The sequence below is a fragment of the Archocentrus centrarchus genome, chromosome 21 (assembly GCF_007364275.1).
Source record: "Archocentrus centrarchus isolate MPI-CPG fArcCen1 chromosome 21, fArcCen1, whole genome shotgun sequence".
Lineage (NCBI taxonomy): Eukaryota > Metazoa > Chordata > Actinopteri > Cichliformes > Cichlidae > Archocentrus > Archocentrus centrarchus.
Window position 1 is genome coordinate 25558806 of NC_044366.1, and position 17610 is coordinate 25576415.

The 17610-nt window shown below is 38.6% G+C and overlaps 2 protein-coding genes across 3 annotated transcripts; both read left to right on the forward strand.

The window, feature by feature from the left end:
* The first annotated feature begins 2593 nt into the window (after positions 1-2593).
* cfap97d2 (CFAP97 domain containing 2) lies at positions 2594-5007 on the forward strand. The gene is made up of 6 exons (XM_030757599.1): positions 2594-2861; positions 3576-3678; positions 3824-3904; positions 4092-4210; positions 4325-4511; positions 4635-5007. Exons 1-6 carry the CDS (start codon positions 2731-2733, stop codon positions 4749-4751), a joined length of 738 nt encoding a protein of 245 aa, XP_030613459.1. The 5' UTR covers positions 2594-2730; the 3' UTR covers positions 4752-5007.
* A 201-nt stretch (positions 5008-5208) lies between these two features.
* On the forward strand, positions 5209-16975 carry cdc16 (cell division cycle 16 homolog (S. cerevisiae)). Of its 2 annotated transcripts, none has more exons than XM_030757591.1 (18): positions 5209-5390; positions 5571-5622; positions 5878-5975; positions 6139-6177; positions 6301-6441; positions 8520-8679; positions 8807-8901; positions 9318-9451; positions 9710-9789; positions 9883-9932; positions 10036-10109; positions 10227-10352; positions 10907-11059; positions 11608-11671; positions 11775-11836; positions 13278-13413; positions 14723-14813; positions 15713-16975. In XM_030757591.1, exons 1-18 carry the CDS (start codon positions 5343-5345, stop codon positions 15961-15963), a joined length of 1854 nt encoding a protein of 617 aa, XP_030613451.1. In that variant the 5' UTR covers positions 5209-5342; the 3' UTR covers positions 15964-16975. The 2 variants fall into 2 exon arrangements, with proteins under 2 accessions (XP_030613451.1, XP_030613450.1); XM_030757590.1 differs by having other exon boundaries at positions 5568-5622; positions 15713-16974.
* Positions 16976-17610: the final 635 nt, after the last annotated feature.

The following is a 17610-nucleotide window of genomic DNA, read 5'->3' on the forward strand; positions in this document are numbered from 1 at the left end:
ACATAATGAAACAGGGATGGTGATGGAATTGGATAATCTGATGGCACTGGTTAATCTGATGTCTCACAGATGTTGAGCTCTAGTGATAAAAAAAAAAAAACACATTTTGTGTGTTTTCACCTCTGCAACTGTAAGCAATTGTTTCGCCTTCTTTCTCTGTGATTGTTACACACATCTCAGTAGATTAAACGATTGCAACTCTGAAACATTACACACAAACACACACACACACAGCTACACATTCACAAACAGTGATGTTTGCATGATTTTCTGTTCTTGCCGTCAGTCCCCAGTCCCAAAGAGACCGTCTTTCTTAGCGCCCATTCCCACAACAGTGCAATAGAAGATCCACCTCTGGGAGCTCCTGGAGCTGTTAGCATCCCCTGACGTTCTGAACAAAACCCAAAAACAAGCTTCATTAAATGCATCATTATCGCCTTCCTGAATTACTTGAGGTACTAACAAGAAGCACTACATGATTTTCTCTTTTTTTTTTTTCAGAAAAATTAATTTAAATAGAATTTTGACATCACAACTAGACAACTAGACATAACTACTTATTTCCATTATTCTAGACCTAGGTTTATTATAAATTTAAGACACACATGTATATATACACTTTAATATGGGAACTTTAACAAATATTAATTTCAATATATAAGCGTTTTAACATAGAAATATAGCTGAAATTAGATTTTGTTGTTTTGTTTGCTTTGGTTTTTTTTTAATGATGTGATATTGTGTCTACTTGAATTCCTGGGGGGAAAAAAATACTCATCAATTACAAAGGAATCTTCCCAGCAAATCCCAAATCAAACCCTAAATCTGCCAATTGCAGCCTATCCTCAAAACCTATTTATGTGAGACAGCCACTATTTAAGCCAACAAAAGATTTGCATGGCTGTAAGGTTCTGTGCAGCCATCAACATGGTTCTTTTCTCCATGTCCTCCTTTAGTATTTGAGGGTTTTCTTCGAATAAGTGAATCTTATAGTTATATTTTGCCAGTTAATTTCAACAGTGTATTGAGATCAGGGAAAGTTTTTGCTAGATTGCACACCTGAGAGTCTGAAAATAGAAGTGTCTATGTTCTTATAAGACCAAAGTTTAAGCATTTTGTTATCACATTAAATCTTTATTTGGACTGAATAAAACACTGTGCATCAGCAGAAACACTCTATCCCCACTATGAAGGTTAGTGGCGATAGTATCCTGCCGTAAAGTTGCTTTTCTGCAGCAGTCCCTGGAAAGGCTTTTGAGTTTTATGTCCAAATGTGGCCTGCAGTCTGCAAAAGAAATGCAACTTTGGTTTTTAGCCAGAAAATTTCAACAAATACATCATTATGTAAATAAATACATAAAGCCAAAGTTACACAAGAATCCCTTCAAAACAGTTTAGAATTGAAACAAATTCAGAATTTGTGACACATTTGCTCGTACTATAATCACACAACTTTAAAGACTTTGTTAAAGAAAGTAAAGTTTCACAAAGAAGTGAAAAAAAAAGGTGAAAAAAGTGAAATTTCCACACTATCTCAATTTAACTGTTGATCAAAAAAATTGTGAACTTTTTTTTGTTTGTGTGATAGAAAAGAAAAAAAATTGGAAGGACGAGAGCAAGAGGCATGCAGCACAATTTTTTCATCTTGGTATTCCCCATCTGTCCCATCAACACATCTGTTCTTATTCAGCAAAATAACAAAGTGGACTGGAAATGTTTTATTGCATATAATTCATTCATGACAGTGCTTCCTGCACACTGAGCCAAGTCTATGCTGTGGGGGGGGGGGGGGGGGTATTGACATGAAGCCCTTAGCTATGACAGATTTACATCAGCTGCTAATGTCTCAGACAGCTGTGCTGTTGTGTAATGGACTCGTTAAACTTGTAGAATAGTTTGCTTACATTTTTAAGTATCTACAGGTTTGAAATATGCATGAAGTGAAGGTTAGAGATTATTTTTCAGGCTGACTATAAAGGAAACATTTTATGGGCATGAAAAATGATGATGTGATTTGTTTTATGATTGCTTTTTATTCTTTCTTGTGTGGGATTTGAACAGTAATTATGCCATTTGTACTGATAGTCGTTGTAGCCAGTTCCTGTCAGTAGGGGGAAGTGTTGTATGTATATTCATTCATGGAGTCATTTCACCTGAATGGGATTCATTCAACAAACCTTTGATGATTTGCTCCTTTTATGTTTTTTTCCCCACGGATAATATGCAGAATACTACCAATGGAGATACCAACACGATACCACAGTATAGACATGTGATGCTTTGTGTATCCAGTTTATTAACTTTCCTAGCATTTTTTTTCCCTCGTGGCCAGGCATGAGTAATTTCTTGTGTATAAACTGTGTTTGCACTAGTGTCAGTTTAAGTTGCTTTGATGCAGGTTTCTTTGGGCATAAAACACAAGAGACCTGAATATCAAATGCATATGTTATAAATTAATTCTACGTTTGATTTTTTTCACTGTCGGTTTAAAACATGGAGGTTATTATTATTTGTTTAATTTTTACAGTTTAAAAGTCGAAACGTTAAAAACACAGCTTGTGTTCTAGCTCGTTTCCAGCTGCGTGTAAATGGATCTTCGCACAGCAGCTCATTTTGCAGCCTGCTCACTAATTAGCCTATCTCTATGGCTGTATGTGTTTCTCTGTGTGGAACAAACCAAACAAGCGCATCGCTTGAAACCATTCATCTCCGCTCTCTCGAGCCGCTGTCATGGCAACCGTGTATGACTGGCGCAAAACAGACTGCAGTTCTCTGAGCCGTCCGTCAGCGTGGATGGTTGAACGCATTCTTGGAAAGATGAAGGAAGAAATCAAGAAAGCACGACAGCCACAGACCGCAAGGTGAGTCAGAGAGCCCGGAGGCACTGAGTTTGCAAGCATATTGTTTACTCTAATTAATTTATTGGCGCATGCGCCAACTGTTGACGCAGCCTGTTCACAGACTGTCCTATTTATTTGGATTAAGAGATGCTGGACACTTTTTAAAAAGTGCCATTTCTACTGCTTAATTAACTTATTTATTTATTTATTTATTTATTTATTAGCCTATTGTCCACTGCAGGAACTTTCTAGGGAGGAACCTTTTGGAGGGAGTTGCTTTGTTTACATGGCAGGGACCAGATCTAAATTAAGTTCATGTTAAGCCTACTGCCTATGAAACAGAAACACATACTGCCACACAGAGAGACTAGGCGTCTCTTTAATAAACATATATTTGCATGTCAGCAGACTTAACTGCACAATCTTTGTGGGCTTTTAGACCACAGTGGTAACACAGACAGAAAAAGTTCCTGAGAGAGATTTTAAGCATTTTGGGTGGAGAGAAGAAATGTTTGTTACTGTCTTAACTTTTTTTTTTTTTTTTGTAATTTTACAACTTCCAAAATCACGAGCCATTACAAAACAATCCCCCTGTGGATTTGATTTCTTACAGTTCTATTCTGTTTCATCCGGTGTCACTGAAATGTGTGAGCCTGTTTGTTTGTTTGTTTTTTTATTGGTGAGTGTAAGGCACTTGAACGTTTGCAGCTGTGTTTTCTGTTTTTCTCTTTGCAGGGACCCGTTGCTGCATCCTGTATATGTGCCCTTGCTTCACACGATAAACAAATACCTGCCGCAGAAATGGGACAAGGCTGTATATGAAATGCACAGAAAAGGAGTTAGGAGAAAATGGCTAAATATTTTTTTCATCATTTTCCAATATTCCAAATGTCTTGGAACTAATCAGATTAGTTATGTTAAAGTCGAGATTATCGCTGTTCACTGCCTCAGACAGAAATGTATGTGTTTTTTCTTTCCCCAAGGTGAAGGCAGCAAAACCGATAGTAAACACGGGTCCACCAGAGATATGTCGTCATATGACTCTCAACCAGAAGAAACATGAGGTTGTTCTCTTCTAACCAGTTGAAATTAATAATTATAATTACAGTAGGCCAGTTTTTACCTCCAGTGAATGTAGAGTGTAGTATTGTTAAGTTTGAAGTGATACAAAGTAATAACAATGTTTTGGCGTGACACTGTTTTTAATATACATCTAGTTAAAACTGCCTAATCACATTGTGTTGCATTAAGATTGAAGCTATGAGAGCGGTGACGATTCAGAGAGAAAACAACATACTTAGAGAGAAGATATCACATATTATGAGGACACCTGGAAGAGCTGACAACACAAATTACTATATAAAAAAACAGTTAGTTAAGTTTTTTAATAAATAATGTCAGAACAATAAGTGTTTCAAAGAAATAAGGTAGGCCTTATTGTGCTGTTTTTTTTTTTTTTTTCTCTCTCTCTCTCTTAAATATAGACTTGGGAGCAAAAAGCGACAGCTGGAAATGCTCAGTATTGCCAAAAAGAATAAAAAGATCCAATTTAGACTGAGCCAATGCAAACCTTACTATAGTGTGAGGAGCTGGCACAAGGACTGGCTCAGAACTCTTGAGGTGATGGAAAGAATTGCTCACTACCCACGAGACAGAGCAAATCAGCAAAAGGTTTCATTCTTTTTCTTTCTTTCTTTTTTGTTGCATCCCATAACGTCTACGTTCCACATGCTTCTGTTTAACAGTGCTGTACAGATAAAAATGTAAAAACCCAATGTTGTGTGTTAATGCTAGGGACAAGAAAAACCTGACAAGATGAACAGGAAATGTGGTAAAGAACAAAAGCAAACCAAAGATGCAAACACGCGCAGTCCTGCGCATGCGGGCAATGAGAAAAAATGTCAAAGCTGATTCTGAAGCAAATGAAAAGAAGGAAACAGCAACAAGGAAGAGGCAACAGGAGCAGAGATACACAAGGAGTCAGCCCTTATCTTTAAACCAAATGCACTACCAGAGAAAGAAATATCACCAGATGTACCCAAGAATCCTGGTTCCTAATAAATAAACAGCCTCATTGTGTTAAAAAGTCATTTGCTTTTTGGTGTATTTAAAAGGTCCAGAACCCCTAATACACCTAAAAATAAAAACATATACAATAAATAAAACTTTATGCCATCTAGTATTTGTTATTGTTTTATAAATTTCAAATGCTGCATGCTTTGTTGATTTTGAAACACTTGTTTTATATAATATTATCATTTAATATTTATGTTAAATGATAGAGAGCTACATGGTGGGGGAAAAAAAGGTGGAACTTTCTATCACGATCTAGTTTCCTTACGGTATGGTTTAGCGGAGCACTCGTTGCAGAAAGAAGCCGCGTATTTGATTTTGCGCAGCTAGCGAGATCTCACCTGCTGTTTTAGTGCAAAGCTTTCTCCGTCTCTTAGAATGACATACTTTTGATAGTCAGAACGTCAACGTCGAATTTAAAAAGTCAAAATGAATCTCGACAGACTTAGAAAGCGGGTGCGGCAGTACATTGATCAGGTAGCAAAATATTTATTAGTTTCTGTGTTGCTAGCACACGCTAGTTTTTGGGGGGTGGGGGGTTAGCACGTCAGTGGTAGCAGAACTTTATCGTTTTCCTGTCTAAAAAGATAGCAACCAGTAAGCCGTATAACATTTATTTTAGAGACTGATGTTGTGCCTTTGTGTGTTTTGCAGCAGCAGTACCAGAGTGCTCTGTTTTGGGCCGACAAGATAGCATCCCTCTCTCACGGTGAGTGAATTACGGTAGTTCTGTTAGTGACTACCCTGTGTAATGCAGCATTTCTTCACTAATCAGTCTGTTACCTTTAGCAGCAGAGCTAGTGTCGTTTTCTCTGGCATTTCGTAAGAATTGGTTTCGTGTTGTTGTGTTATTAGCCGAAAAGAAAGTTGTACTAGCGGTTCTGGCGGACTAGCATCTTAGCGGTGGCATTACCGATGACTTTCTAACCTCAACATTGATAACACCTTCTTTGTTTACATGCAGAGGATCCCCAGGACATCTACTGGCTTGCTCAGTGCCTTTATCTGACCTCACAGTACCACAGAGCCTCCCACGCCCTCCGTTCACGGAAACTTGACAAAGTGAGTTTTGATAGTGTTGAAAAGTGGATGGTTGCGTTTATAATGCTAATTAATACGTATGTGGTGTATGCTAAAGTTAAACCAGTCGCCACAAAAAGTCGGCAGCATAGTCTGGCTTATGTCAGTCCACAGTCTGAAACATCGTGTGTCTTCTTTTGAACAGTTGTTCGGAGCTTGTCAGTATCTTGCTGCTAGGTGTCATGTAAGTAAATGGAGATATACAACATACCAGTTAAACTTTTTTTTTTGGTAGTCTTCTAAATTAACTAGGTAGACATGTCTGATATTTTTAATGCTTCTGACTTACTTATTTTTGCTTTTCTAGTATGCTGCCAAAGAGTTCCAGCAGGCCTTGGATATTTTGGATGCAGAAGAGCCAGGTAGTAAAAAGGTTTTGGACAGGAGTGGAAAGGAAGATAGTGAAACATTAGAATCAACCAAGGATTGGGACATGTCCCCTGCCTCTGTAAGTCTGGGTTGCCACTGAAATATAGTGTTTATGCTGGGTGAATTATATTTGGACAACATGTCATCTGCCCACATTGTACTCCTGTTTTAGAGCATATACAGTACTACTCACAAGTTTGGACACACTTAATTCACATATTTCAGGGAACTTTGCAACAGTGATTATATTTCTTATGATATAGAAAATTGAATACTGAACAGTGTTTGACAGTGGTGTGTTTTTTCTCGAAATTTTAAATAAAAGTATGAAATAACTGCTTAACAACTTATTTTACCTAAAATAACCTAACCTTGTAACTCTTCAGGAGCCTGCTTAGTAATGTCATACAATATAATTGAATGTTGCATCTTGGGTGGAACATTTTAAGCTTTTTAGCTGCTTAAAGCACTGCTTTTCCACCAAGTAACTATGTCAGAAATTTCCATCCACGGTTTGTTCGTACCGCTAGCGAGTGCAACTAGTGAGTGCTCCAGCAAAGCTCAGTCGAGTCATTTGTTGACTTTTGGTTCCCACACCACAAGCTGATGGTATCTCGTCCTCACATGCCTTCATAGCCTGGTTATACTTCAGGGTATATTTTTGCCTTTTGTGGAACATGTTTTCTGTTTCCACCTTTAACAGGAGCCGTTTTCACTCCTATAACTTTTTAAAAATCTTATTGGCATAAATAGCATAAATCCTCAATTTGGGTTGCACGTACTAACATTTCAGAATGTTTAAATGCAGTCTCATAGGCAGTCTCTCTACATACTTTATTTTACCATTTTTGATAATAGCAAGTTTTTGTTTTATTAGTCTGAAAATCTTGCAGTACATCAATCTCCATTGATTATAGGCATGGCAAGTTCTGTGTTCTGCAAAAAATAATTTGTAACTAGAAAACACAAGCCATTTTTCACTTGCAATATTCACATCAGATAATTGTTTATTTTATGAGAGAGAGCGGTTGATTTTATGAAGTACTACACAACCAATATTATTTCAGCTTTTATTGTATTGTCGGTGTAATAACTGCAGAGCAATAAGTGGTGATTTAAAGGACTTTTTGATGTACAGTTTTTCTTACAGAATTAAATTCTATCTGATGCTCCTGTAGTGGCTCCTTAGTGTAGTACTTTACATATTTCCCTAACAAGGGAAAGTGTCCCCGGGTCATTTCTGGGAGAAAACACAGATCCCTTTGGGGTTGCGTCAGGAAGGGCATCTGGCTTCAAAACTCTGCCAAATCAACCTTGTGGAGCGACCCGCTGTGGCGACCCCTTGTGATTAATGGAGCAGCTGAAAGTAGCTTATGTACAGTGCTCCTCTGCAATCTGACAAATTAAAAAAATAGCAGTAATGAACTGCCTCTCCAGTGAGTCCTTGTTCCCTGTCCTGCATTGCAGTTGTTGTTGTAAGCTCGGCACAGCACTAAATGAACCATTTCCTCACCTTGAGGGTAACCAGTGAACACCACAGCTGCTGACTGGTCTACCTGATGATATTGAAATACAGCTCAGGGATCGCAGTGCATTTTGGGTAGTCACTTGTCCACGCAAAACTAAAACAGACACAACAGATAATAAAGAGGAAAACACACTAACAAATGCTGAAAGAAGAAAAAAAGGACCTAAATTACTTGAGAGCATCAGCTGCATGATGCGATACAGAGGGAAGTTAAATGAGGCAAACAAGTGTTCTTAGGAGAATATAACGATAATAGGAGGGGTTGAGCCATATGAAAACAAAGAATGGTCCCTATATTTAGTAGCTACTGATGCTCAAGTTTTTTTTTTCTCAAAAACTGGTGAGAACCTACACATCAAGCAAGTTAAAAATTATAAATGGCTTCAAGCTCACATTCAGGCGTCTGGAACTCAGTCAGACACTCTCAGCCACCGAGCCATGGCTCTGCACAAGCCGCACTAATAAAGTCTGTGTGGGGAAAAGGCATCCCTGTCAGGATGGGAGAATTCTCTCAAAATGCTGTCCGGTCTCATTATGTATGGAGTATTATCACTATATGAATTTATGTGGAATATCATGGACATTAACCTTTCTTTCTGTTCACCTGTGCTCCCTTTGAAATGTTGCAGATCAACAGCTCCATCTGTCTCCTGCGGGGTAAGATCTATGATGCAATGGATAACAGACCACTGGCCACCTCCAGCTACAAAGAGGCCTTGAAACTGGATGTCTACTGCTTTGAAGCCTTTGACCTTTTAACATCCCACCACATGTTGACTGCACAGGAAGGTGAAACTCATCTCTGCCCGCAGTGTGCACTAAGCATTTCCTTTTCTGAACATAAATGCATTATAATTTCAGTAACTTGCATATTAACTGTACGTATTTAATTGTCCATGTTTTCTTCTGTCAACAGAGAAAGAGTTCCTTGACTCACTTCCTTTGGGTCAACAGTGCACTGAGGAAGAGGAGGAGCTGTTACACTTCCTTTTTGAGAATAAATTAAAGAAGGTAGGGGGGGTGTACATTTGGTTTTAACTATGAGTCTATAAGCCTGGTGATATTTTATGTCTTTTTTTTCTCATGGAATGCAACCAAAGTGCCAAAGTCAACAGTGAATTTATGATTAAGGTTATTCCTCAGTGCTGTGAGCTCATTGGTTTGCTATTGCTGATGACAAATTAAAGAAAAATGAGTCTTTCATTATAAGCATCAATGCATAGAGTGAGACTGTGCATTCTGTTGTTGCTGTATCCTGGATATTCTGTCCTGTTTTTTATCTCAGTCTCTTTCCATTGGTCTTCTTTCTCTTCTTTTTTCCCCCAAGATCTTGTTTTGTCTGTTTTCTCACCTTCTCACATTTTAACCTTGCTACGCACTTTCACAGACATACATATGACACACACTTTCTCTGCTTCACTCTGCAGTATAACAAGCCCAGTGATTTGGTAGTGCCAGAGATGGTCAATGGTCTTCAGGACAACTTGGATGTAGTGGTGTCTCTTGCTGAGAGGCATTATTATAACTGTGATTTCAAGATGTGCTACAAGCTCACTTCAATGTAGGTATCCCGGGGTTTCATTTTAGTTTGCTTTTGAATTGTCAGGAAAAAAAAATACAGAGAGCCGCAGGTTATTTTATGGCAGACCCACTGTGACTGTAGAATATAAGAAAATAAAGTCAAGCAGTAGATTTTGTGCTCTTTTAAGTACACTAGATTATATTTGTATAAATTTTGATCTATGAATGACCGCTCATAGTCAGAAATTAATTTTCCATCACTCCTGACATATCTGAAATATTTCTGTTTGCATTTCAGGGTAATGGTTAAAGACCCCTTCCACGCCAGCTGTTTACCAGTCCACATAGGAACACTGGTAGAGCTTGGAAAAGCAAATGGTAATATACACTGATTTATACATACAGCCTGTTTAGTTTGGTTGTCTTGAAGATCAGTTTAATGATTTTGTTTGTTTTTTTGTCTCCATGCAGAGTTGTTTTACCTCTCGCACAAACTTGTAGACTTGTATCCCAATAATCCAGTAAGTTGTTTTCTATATTTATTGTGTCGGTTATATTGCTTTATGCTGTTAATGCATTTTTTTTGAGTAGTGCATTGATAACAACCAAGGATCTTTTTATCAGGTATCTTGGTTTGCTGTTGGGTGTTACTATCTCATGGTTGGCCATAAAAACGAGCATGCTCGACGATACCTCAGGTATTTAACTTCACTCTTAAAGGGAACTATATCCTTTTTGTTACAAAACTAAAATTGTAACTGTCGGTTTGTGTTCAGGTTCAGTCAAACATATTTGCTATTGTACGTTTCCTTTAGCAAAGCCACCACTTTGGAGAGGACTTACGGTCCTGCATGGATTGCCTATGGGCATTCCTTTGCAGTGGAGAGTGAGCATGACCAAGCTATGGCTGCCTATTTCACTGCTGCTCAGCTGATGAAAGGGTAAGTTGATGACTGAGGTATCCTAGAATGCTTAACTCCACACACAGAGCTGCACTTGGTAAGGAATTTTGTCAGAGCCTCAATCACAGAACAGATTCAAGAGAATCGTTTATTTCTAACAAAGGTCCTCTGAATAGTAAGCATTTAAAAATTTCCATATGACCAATATTAATAGCATCCACGTTATGTTAGCATACATATATTTTTGCTGTATGTGTGCCACATGACATACTGACAACCACAAGTATAAAAGCATCTCCTCGTTTGGACTAGAAAGAAACCAGAAGCCATCGCTTTACATTAATGCTTAAGTACTGGTTTTTTTGTTTGTTTGTTTGTTTGTTTGTTTTTGTTTTTTTTTGACTGCTTGATCATTTTTCTAGACAATTTGGTTTTAGTTAATGTTAGTTAAACATACCACATTTAAAGACTGGTCATATTATTTTTAAGTGCTCTAAACTCAGATTAGTTTGAAGTACTATTAAAACATGAGATAGGAGGATAGATCGGAAGGATAGCTTCAGCCTTCATGTTTCCTCTACTCTGTTACTCAGGTGTCACTTACCCATGCTCTACATTGGACTGGAGTATGGATTGACCAACAACTCCAAGTTAGCGGAACGCTTCTTCAGCCAGGCTCTTAGCATCGCTCCAGAGGATCCATTTGTCATACATGAGGTGGCAGTGGTTGCATTTCAAAATGGAGAGTGAGTATGAAGCCACAAGTACACTTGAACCTCTCGTTGGACAAAATTGGCATGTGTGTTATTGTGAGCAAATGGATGTTGGTGTCGTAAACTCTGTGTAATGTGTAATTTTGAAATTGGCACACAGAGGTAGCCTCACCTTTAATATCATGCATTATGTGAAGCATTAATTAATTTATGCAACTAAGTTATCTAAAACATGTTCAGTTGTCGTGAAGGGGGAGTTTAACTTTATAGACCAAAAGCATTTTGTGTAGCAGGCTGTAAACGTGTTTCTGTTTGTGTTGCGAGTCGGTGGGGAGTCACACAATTTTGGAACCAGCCTCGAGTGGCCATTTGAGGAAGTCTTTCCATAATGTGTGTGTTTGTTTTTATATAATCTTGGTATTGAAACACAGTATAGGAACTTAGTAAAATATATATAGATGCAAATATGAGTAAATCATAAAGCGTATAGTGTACAGTTGCAGTGCATTAGTACACAGACAGTTAAAAATGTATTTTAGAGATTATTTGGATGCTTTCTAAGAATGTTTTTGCTGTTTCAGCTGGAAGACAGCAGAAAAGTATTTTCTTGATGCACTGGAGAAGATTAAAGCCATAGGGAACGAGGTAACAGCTAATCGATTTAATCAGTGTGATGCATGTATTGAAAACATTGTTCTATGCAAGATTTTTTTAATGTGTATTTTTTCTGCGTTTCTTTAAATTGAAGGTTACTGTGGACAAGTGGGAGCCTCTGTTAAACAACTTAGGTCATGTATGTCGGAAACTGAAGTAAGTATTACTTAATGATATATGATATGCTTAAAGGGGATTTTATGGTTACTGATTAATTTCACTACATAGAAATTGAATAATCATATATACGCAATTTGGCATACATTCATTACAGAGTGGTATATTGTGTTTGTGCTTAAAATACACTAATTATTGCATGAGCACTGTTTAACTGTCAGTGTGATTCATTATTAATCTGTTATTAAAGAAATGAGATTGTGGCAGTGCATCATGACCACATTTCCAAGCACAAACTGGGATTATAGATAGATAGTTTTGTTTTCCACATCCCCATTGAATTCCTGATGATGGCTCTTAGGGTCTTCTCTGGAGCTTGAAAAAGGCGACTGGACTTCTTTTTGTTTCTTGAAGACGTTTCACCTCTCATCCGAAAGGCTTCTTCAGTTCTCAACCAAAAGTCGCCTTTTTCAAGCTCCAGAGACTACTATGACCTGGATGACTGAGAATCTACACAGACATAATGCTCTTAGGGTCCTGTTAATCTTGTATAGTTCTAGATCAATGTGTGAGGCACTGAGTCATAGGTTTTCTTGTAATCAATCCAGGCAGTGCACAGGTTGGTCAGTCTGGTCTTACAGTGACTGCTCTATCTACCAGTAGCTGGTGTTTTGCTCCTCTGGTGTTGCTGCCAATTCCTTTCTGGTCCCCGCTCGTGTTGTGACACATGCCTGCTCATCTTAGCTGCTATGATGCCTGACAGGAGTTTCCATGTTGTACTGAGGCAGGTTGTTGGCCGGTGGTTTGATGGGATCGGTCCCTTCTGGGGATCCTTGTGGATCAGGACTGTCTGGCCTTCAGTCAGCCGTTCCGGGTGTGTCTTAGCCTCTAGCAGCTGGTTCATTTGTGCTGCCAGGTGCTCGTGGAGTGCAGTTAGCTTCTTTAGCCATTAGGTGTGAATCATGTCAGGGTCTGGTGCTGTCCATGTCTTCATATGTGAGACTCTCATATTGTTCCCCTGCCACTGAAATACAGTGGAGAACATCCAGGTCCAGGTTTCCAGCTTAGCCACGATTTTATCTTCAGGTCGGTTGTTCTCACATTCAGTGTACCAGTTGTTATTGGAGCTTGGTACTCAATCTTGGTACCAAGTGTGGGGATGATGGTGATGATGATATTTCCTCCCTGACCTGATGTCCTTGCCATCGCATTTGTGTTGTAGCTCATCAATCTCTGGTTGTGATAGAAGTTGCTTTTTGCGGATGTTGGGACACAGAGCTACTAGCTGTTTAGATGTTCCTTTAGATGTTGAATGTTGAAGAATCCATAGGTCCAACATCTTCATGTAACCCCTTTTGTAATCATTTTAAATGCACTGCTTATGAGATATATAGTGCCAAATTTCTGCAAACATCTGCTGATGATATTTTGTTCAGTCAGAGAGTAACAGGTTTGCATGCTGCTGTGTTTGTTTCTGTAGAAAGTATGACCAGGCTCTGGAGTACCACCGTCAAGCTCTGGTGTTGATCCCTCAGCACGCCTCCACCTACGCTGCGATAGGATACGTGCACAGCCTCATGGGTGATTTTGAAAGTGCTATTGACTACTTTCATACGGTAAATTTAAACCGGTTGCATCACCCTTCCTTCATTGATTTTGTTGCTTGTTTATCATTTAGTTCAGGCCACTCGCAGGGAGTTAGGATTCCCTTGAGTTATTAAAAAAATGTGACATTAAGGTCTTAAATTGCATTTCTCCAAAAATTACTATGTTACTGGTGTTGTAGGTACTATTTTTAAGATGGGAAGAAAAAAATGACATCAACCAGAATATTTTTTTTTTTAAAACACACTTATCAAGAACCAAATTTTCACACACTAAAATATTTTAACCCCAAAACATTATGCCTTGGTTTGTGTAGACAATCTCTAGATGTTCTACAGTTACTTATTTGTTTTTCTTCTCCCCAAGGGGGGCTTAGAGCTGACACCACTGTAAGTCTCTGTAGCAAGGGTGTTTTTACATTTTGGGGGAGCTAGCCCCACGCACAAACCTCCTCCTTTCTCATCTGGGCTTGGGTCCGGCCTCGGCGGAGAGGAGTGCTACAGGTTCACTTTAAAAGTGTCCAGTGTTATCAACAACATGGTTATGCACAATCATACTGCTGCTGGCTGCAGTGATCATTAAGTGTTTTATTTACCAACACGGCATGTAATTGCAAAATGTATCACAAGTAAAGAAAATTAATGATGATAATGCAGAGTAGACCTGAACAAATAGGATATAAAAGGAATACAGCTTAATATAAAATGACTAACACTAAAAATTATTCAGCTCTAAACCTTTAAATTTGGCTTCTGTACAAAGCTAATAAAAAACAGTGGCAAATTAAGGTTAAAGCTTAATAATTTAGACTTAGAGGAGCATCAGGCTGCCAGTACACTAGCGGAAACCCCAAACAGTGGAACTCATTAAACTACCAGTTTGATTCCTTGTGTTGTGTGACCAGCAGTTCAGTCTAAACAGATGAACCTTTGCTGCTGTGTTGTGATGAAAAGCATCAAATACAGTTGGAAGAATTATTTTCTGTTCAATAGATGTATCCCCAGTTAGAGGTATGTCTTGTTTAAAAGCCAAAGATATCATTCAGAACTTTGGCATTATTTGGTTTTGATTCTTATTTTTGGCTCTTAAAAAGCATTCTTTTATTTATTTATTATTTATTTATTTATTTATTTTAATTGTGTGGTGACACAGGTTATAGTGTACAGTCCAGAATACTAGCAGCCATTGAAATCATTACAATTTATTGTGAGCACATCAAAGCATGGTCAAAGCAAAACTGTTATTATTATTATTATTATTATTTGTTATTAATTTATTTTTTTTTTAAAGTTAAAGTTGCTTTTTGTCTTTCTTTGGCAGGCACTGGGACTGAAAAGAGATGACACTTTCTCTGTGACGATGCTTGGCCACTGTATTGAGATGTACATTGGTGACACAGATGCCTATATTGGTTGGTTTTATCTTTGGAAAATATTTTCTAAATAATTCAGCTTTAGAAGTATTCATAATTGTTTTTGTTCTTTGTAATCACCTTCCTGCTGAGTTCATGGCCTCCATTTAACACATATCTTTGGCCATGTCTCAGCTGAAAAAAGACATCATATGCATTTGTTGCAGTAGGAAGCATATCACTGTTGTCCGTGGGCTAGGGGTGTGCAATATATATCATCTACGATAATATCTTAATTGCCATGTTAACGATGTGCGAGCTAACATTATCGAGTATCAAAATGACTGGGGAAACAAAAACAAGAATCAAAACGCCTCGACTCCACGCATTCACTACTTCATGCTTTAATATAGGCTGCTGCGCATGCGCAATGAGAGTGCCCATACTGTGTGCTAGCATAGCTACCTAAACAACACGCCTAAAGCTGGAAATGAGTGAGCACACTGCACCAGGGGAAGAAATTCAGACATCGCCAGCCTTCGTCTACTGCCTTAGATTTAATTCCTAGGCAAGGATCATCTTCACTCGCATGGAGGTGGTTTGAATTTGAAAAGAGTGGGGTTTGTTGTGCCCGGCATTACTATACATATGCAGCATTTGTTAGCAACAAATTACAGTGGTTGATTGTACCTAATGATAATCAGGATGAAAGAGCCCATAAGATTTTATAACCAATGAACCGGTGGTGATGACCTCAGAACCATGATTTAATAAATAAAAATGTGCTAGAGAAGATTTCCTGTATATTAGTTTTTGAACAACTCAGACTAATAGCACTATAGGCTAAAGAGGAAATTACATTAAATTAATTTTAACTGTCCCTTTAAGTCTGTATAAATGGAATTAGATGAGTGGCATCCACCTCAGAAGATGAAGTGTTTCCATTTGTTTCCACTAAGGCACAGACATCAATGACAAGGTGCGAGGCAACTTGAACACTCCGGCACTGATGAAGATGCTGAACACTTCAGAACCTGATGACCTTCTAGCCACACCGAGACTGGAAGACACTAGCATCATGTCTTTGGAAACGCCACTGCCGAATCAGGACAAGATGATGCTAGAGACGCCGCTTCGACTCTCGTTAACCCTGGAGTGTGACATGTACGAGAGCGACGTGATAGACACCTTGTCAGACACCAGCACATGATCTCTGCTATAAAGTGGAACTGTCACGGCAACACGGTGGCATAGGCTCACACATCCAAGCCCAAGTTCAACACCTTAGCACCTGCCCTCTACCAAAGGTTTCCTGAGGCTTCCCTGTTTTGTGCATTGTATGGTTGTTTTTCTAAGCAGCAAAACACAGAAAATGCAGTTGTGAACATTATTAACATGAGAAAGTATAGTTTTAAGTCTGATACAGCACCTGCTGTATTGCATATTACTTTTGCAAGAATGCACTTTAAAAGGGAATGCCTTGGTTAAGGTGCTCAGTACTTTGCGTAGCAATGGCAGAGCACGACCTCGGGTTAAAACTCTGGGCGGATGTGTTCCTATGACACTTGAATGAGCAGAGCAAAGAAGCCACACACCTCACATCGTAAGTAAAAGACCTATGGTTCAGTCACTTTTTGCTACCTGGGGCAGGACACCCCCCACCCCCCTCAATGCTTAACCTGTGGATTTTCAACTTGAATAAAGAGCCAGCTAAATACAGTTTTTGATGGGGAAACTTTTGATTGTTCTTTAAGGAAGCAGTGCATTTATCTTAAAATAAAGAAATGTTGAATAACACTTTATCCTTTCCTTTTTTCTCTTTAAGTGATTGATTTCCAAAAACTTACTGAACACTTTTTGTTTTGGCAATAATGGAAATTTTTTAATATTTTTTTATTTTCTACACTTTTGCTTACTAAGTTATCAAAGTTGAAATGTCAATAAAAACTTTTAGTGGCTAAAAGGGGATGTTACTTGCAACTTAAAGTATTGCAGCATGAGATCTTGTATACTTATGTTCTACTAAACCACTAAACAGATTTGAAGCAACAAAACTCGTTTTACTGTGTGGGTTTTAATACTTTGTCATTCACATGTGGGAATGGTGTTTGGAAACAGCAGGGGCAAAATTAAACCCGGTATCACCTAAAAAGCACAAGTATGAAACATTTGGCTCGGTTTCTTAGTAACTTCTCTAACAACAGTAGTGGGGTTTTTTTCTCCATCAGGAAAAAAGTGCAATGACATATATTTACCACTGTTGAATAAAAACATTTTTATTTTGAGTGATAAGTGTTTAAAACTGACTACGGCTGGTTTTTAGTTTTTAGTTTAGTTACTTGTTCTTACTCATCCTTTTCATTTTTTCTCTGTATTGGGCTGCTGTAATGCACAAATTTCCCCGTCGTGGGATCATTAAAGTTTTATCTTATGTCTTTTAAAGTGTGAAATGACAACCTGCAGCCTGTCGCGTGTCATATTCCGTGTTAGGGGAGGAGTGAGGTCTCTGAGCCTCAAGTGAAAACACCAAACTGATCTCCATCATTTCTCTGAGAACCACAAGCCAGATAGGTTTTCCTGTTTACCGCCGGGGTTCTGTGTTCAATGGAGAGCGGCTCCCGTAAATTCTGGAGAGATGGGCTGTACTCCGACTAAGTCGACCGACATTTACACAAACGGTAAGGTCTGCCGGGACTTGGACACCTGCTCCACTTTTGTCCCCAGCATGAAGAGCTCTGTGTCAACACCAGAGGGGCTTCGGCTGTGTGCGGAGACCAGGAGCGGCAAGGAAACCTTCCTAACAGGTGAGTTTGTTAGCAGTTCATAAAATAGGATTAATATTCTCCGGTGGTCGAGC

Bases quoted from the DNA above. Each gene is read 5' to 3' on its own strand.
- cfap97d2 (XM_030757599.1), top strand. From the start codon at position 2,731: ATGGCAACCGTGTATGACTGGCGCAAAACAGACTGCAGTTCTCTGAGC. The intron at 3,679-3,823 runs GTTAGGAGAAAA...TCTTTCCCCAAG, and splicing joins ATGAAATGCACAGAAAAGGA to GTGAAGGCAGCAAAACCGAT. The intron at 3,905-4,091 runs GTTGTTCTCTTC...TGTTGCATTAAG, and splicing joins TCAACCAGAAGAAACATGAG to ATTGAAGCTATGAGAGCGGT.
- cdc16 (XM_030757590.1), top strand. From the start codon at position 5,343: ATGAATCTCGACAGACTTAGAAAGCGGGTGCGGCAGTACATTGATCAG. The intron at 9,933-10,035 runs GTAAGTTGTTTT...TCTTTTTATCAG, and splicing joins ACTTGTATCCCAATAATCCA to GTATCTTGGTTTGCTGTTGG. The intron at 10,110-10,226 runs GTATTTAACTTC...CGTTTCCTTTAG, and splicing joins CATGCTCGACGATACCTCAG to CAAAGCCACCACTTTGGAGA.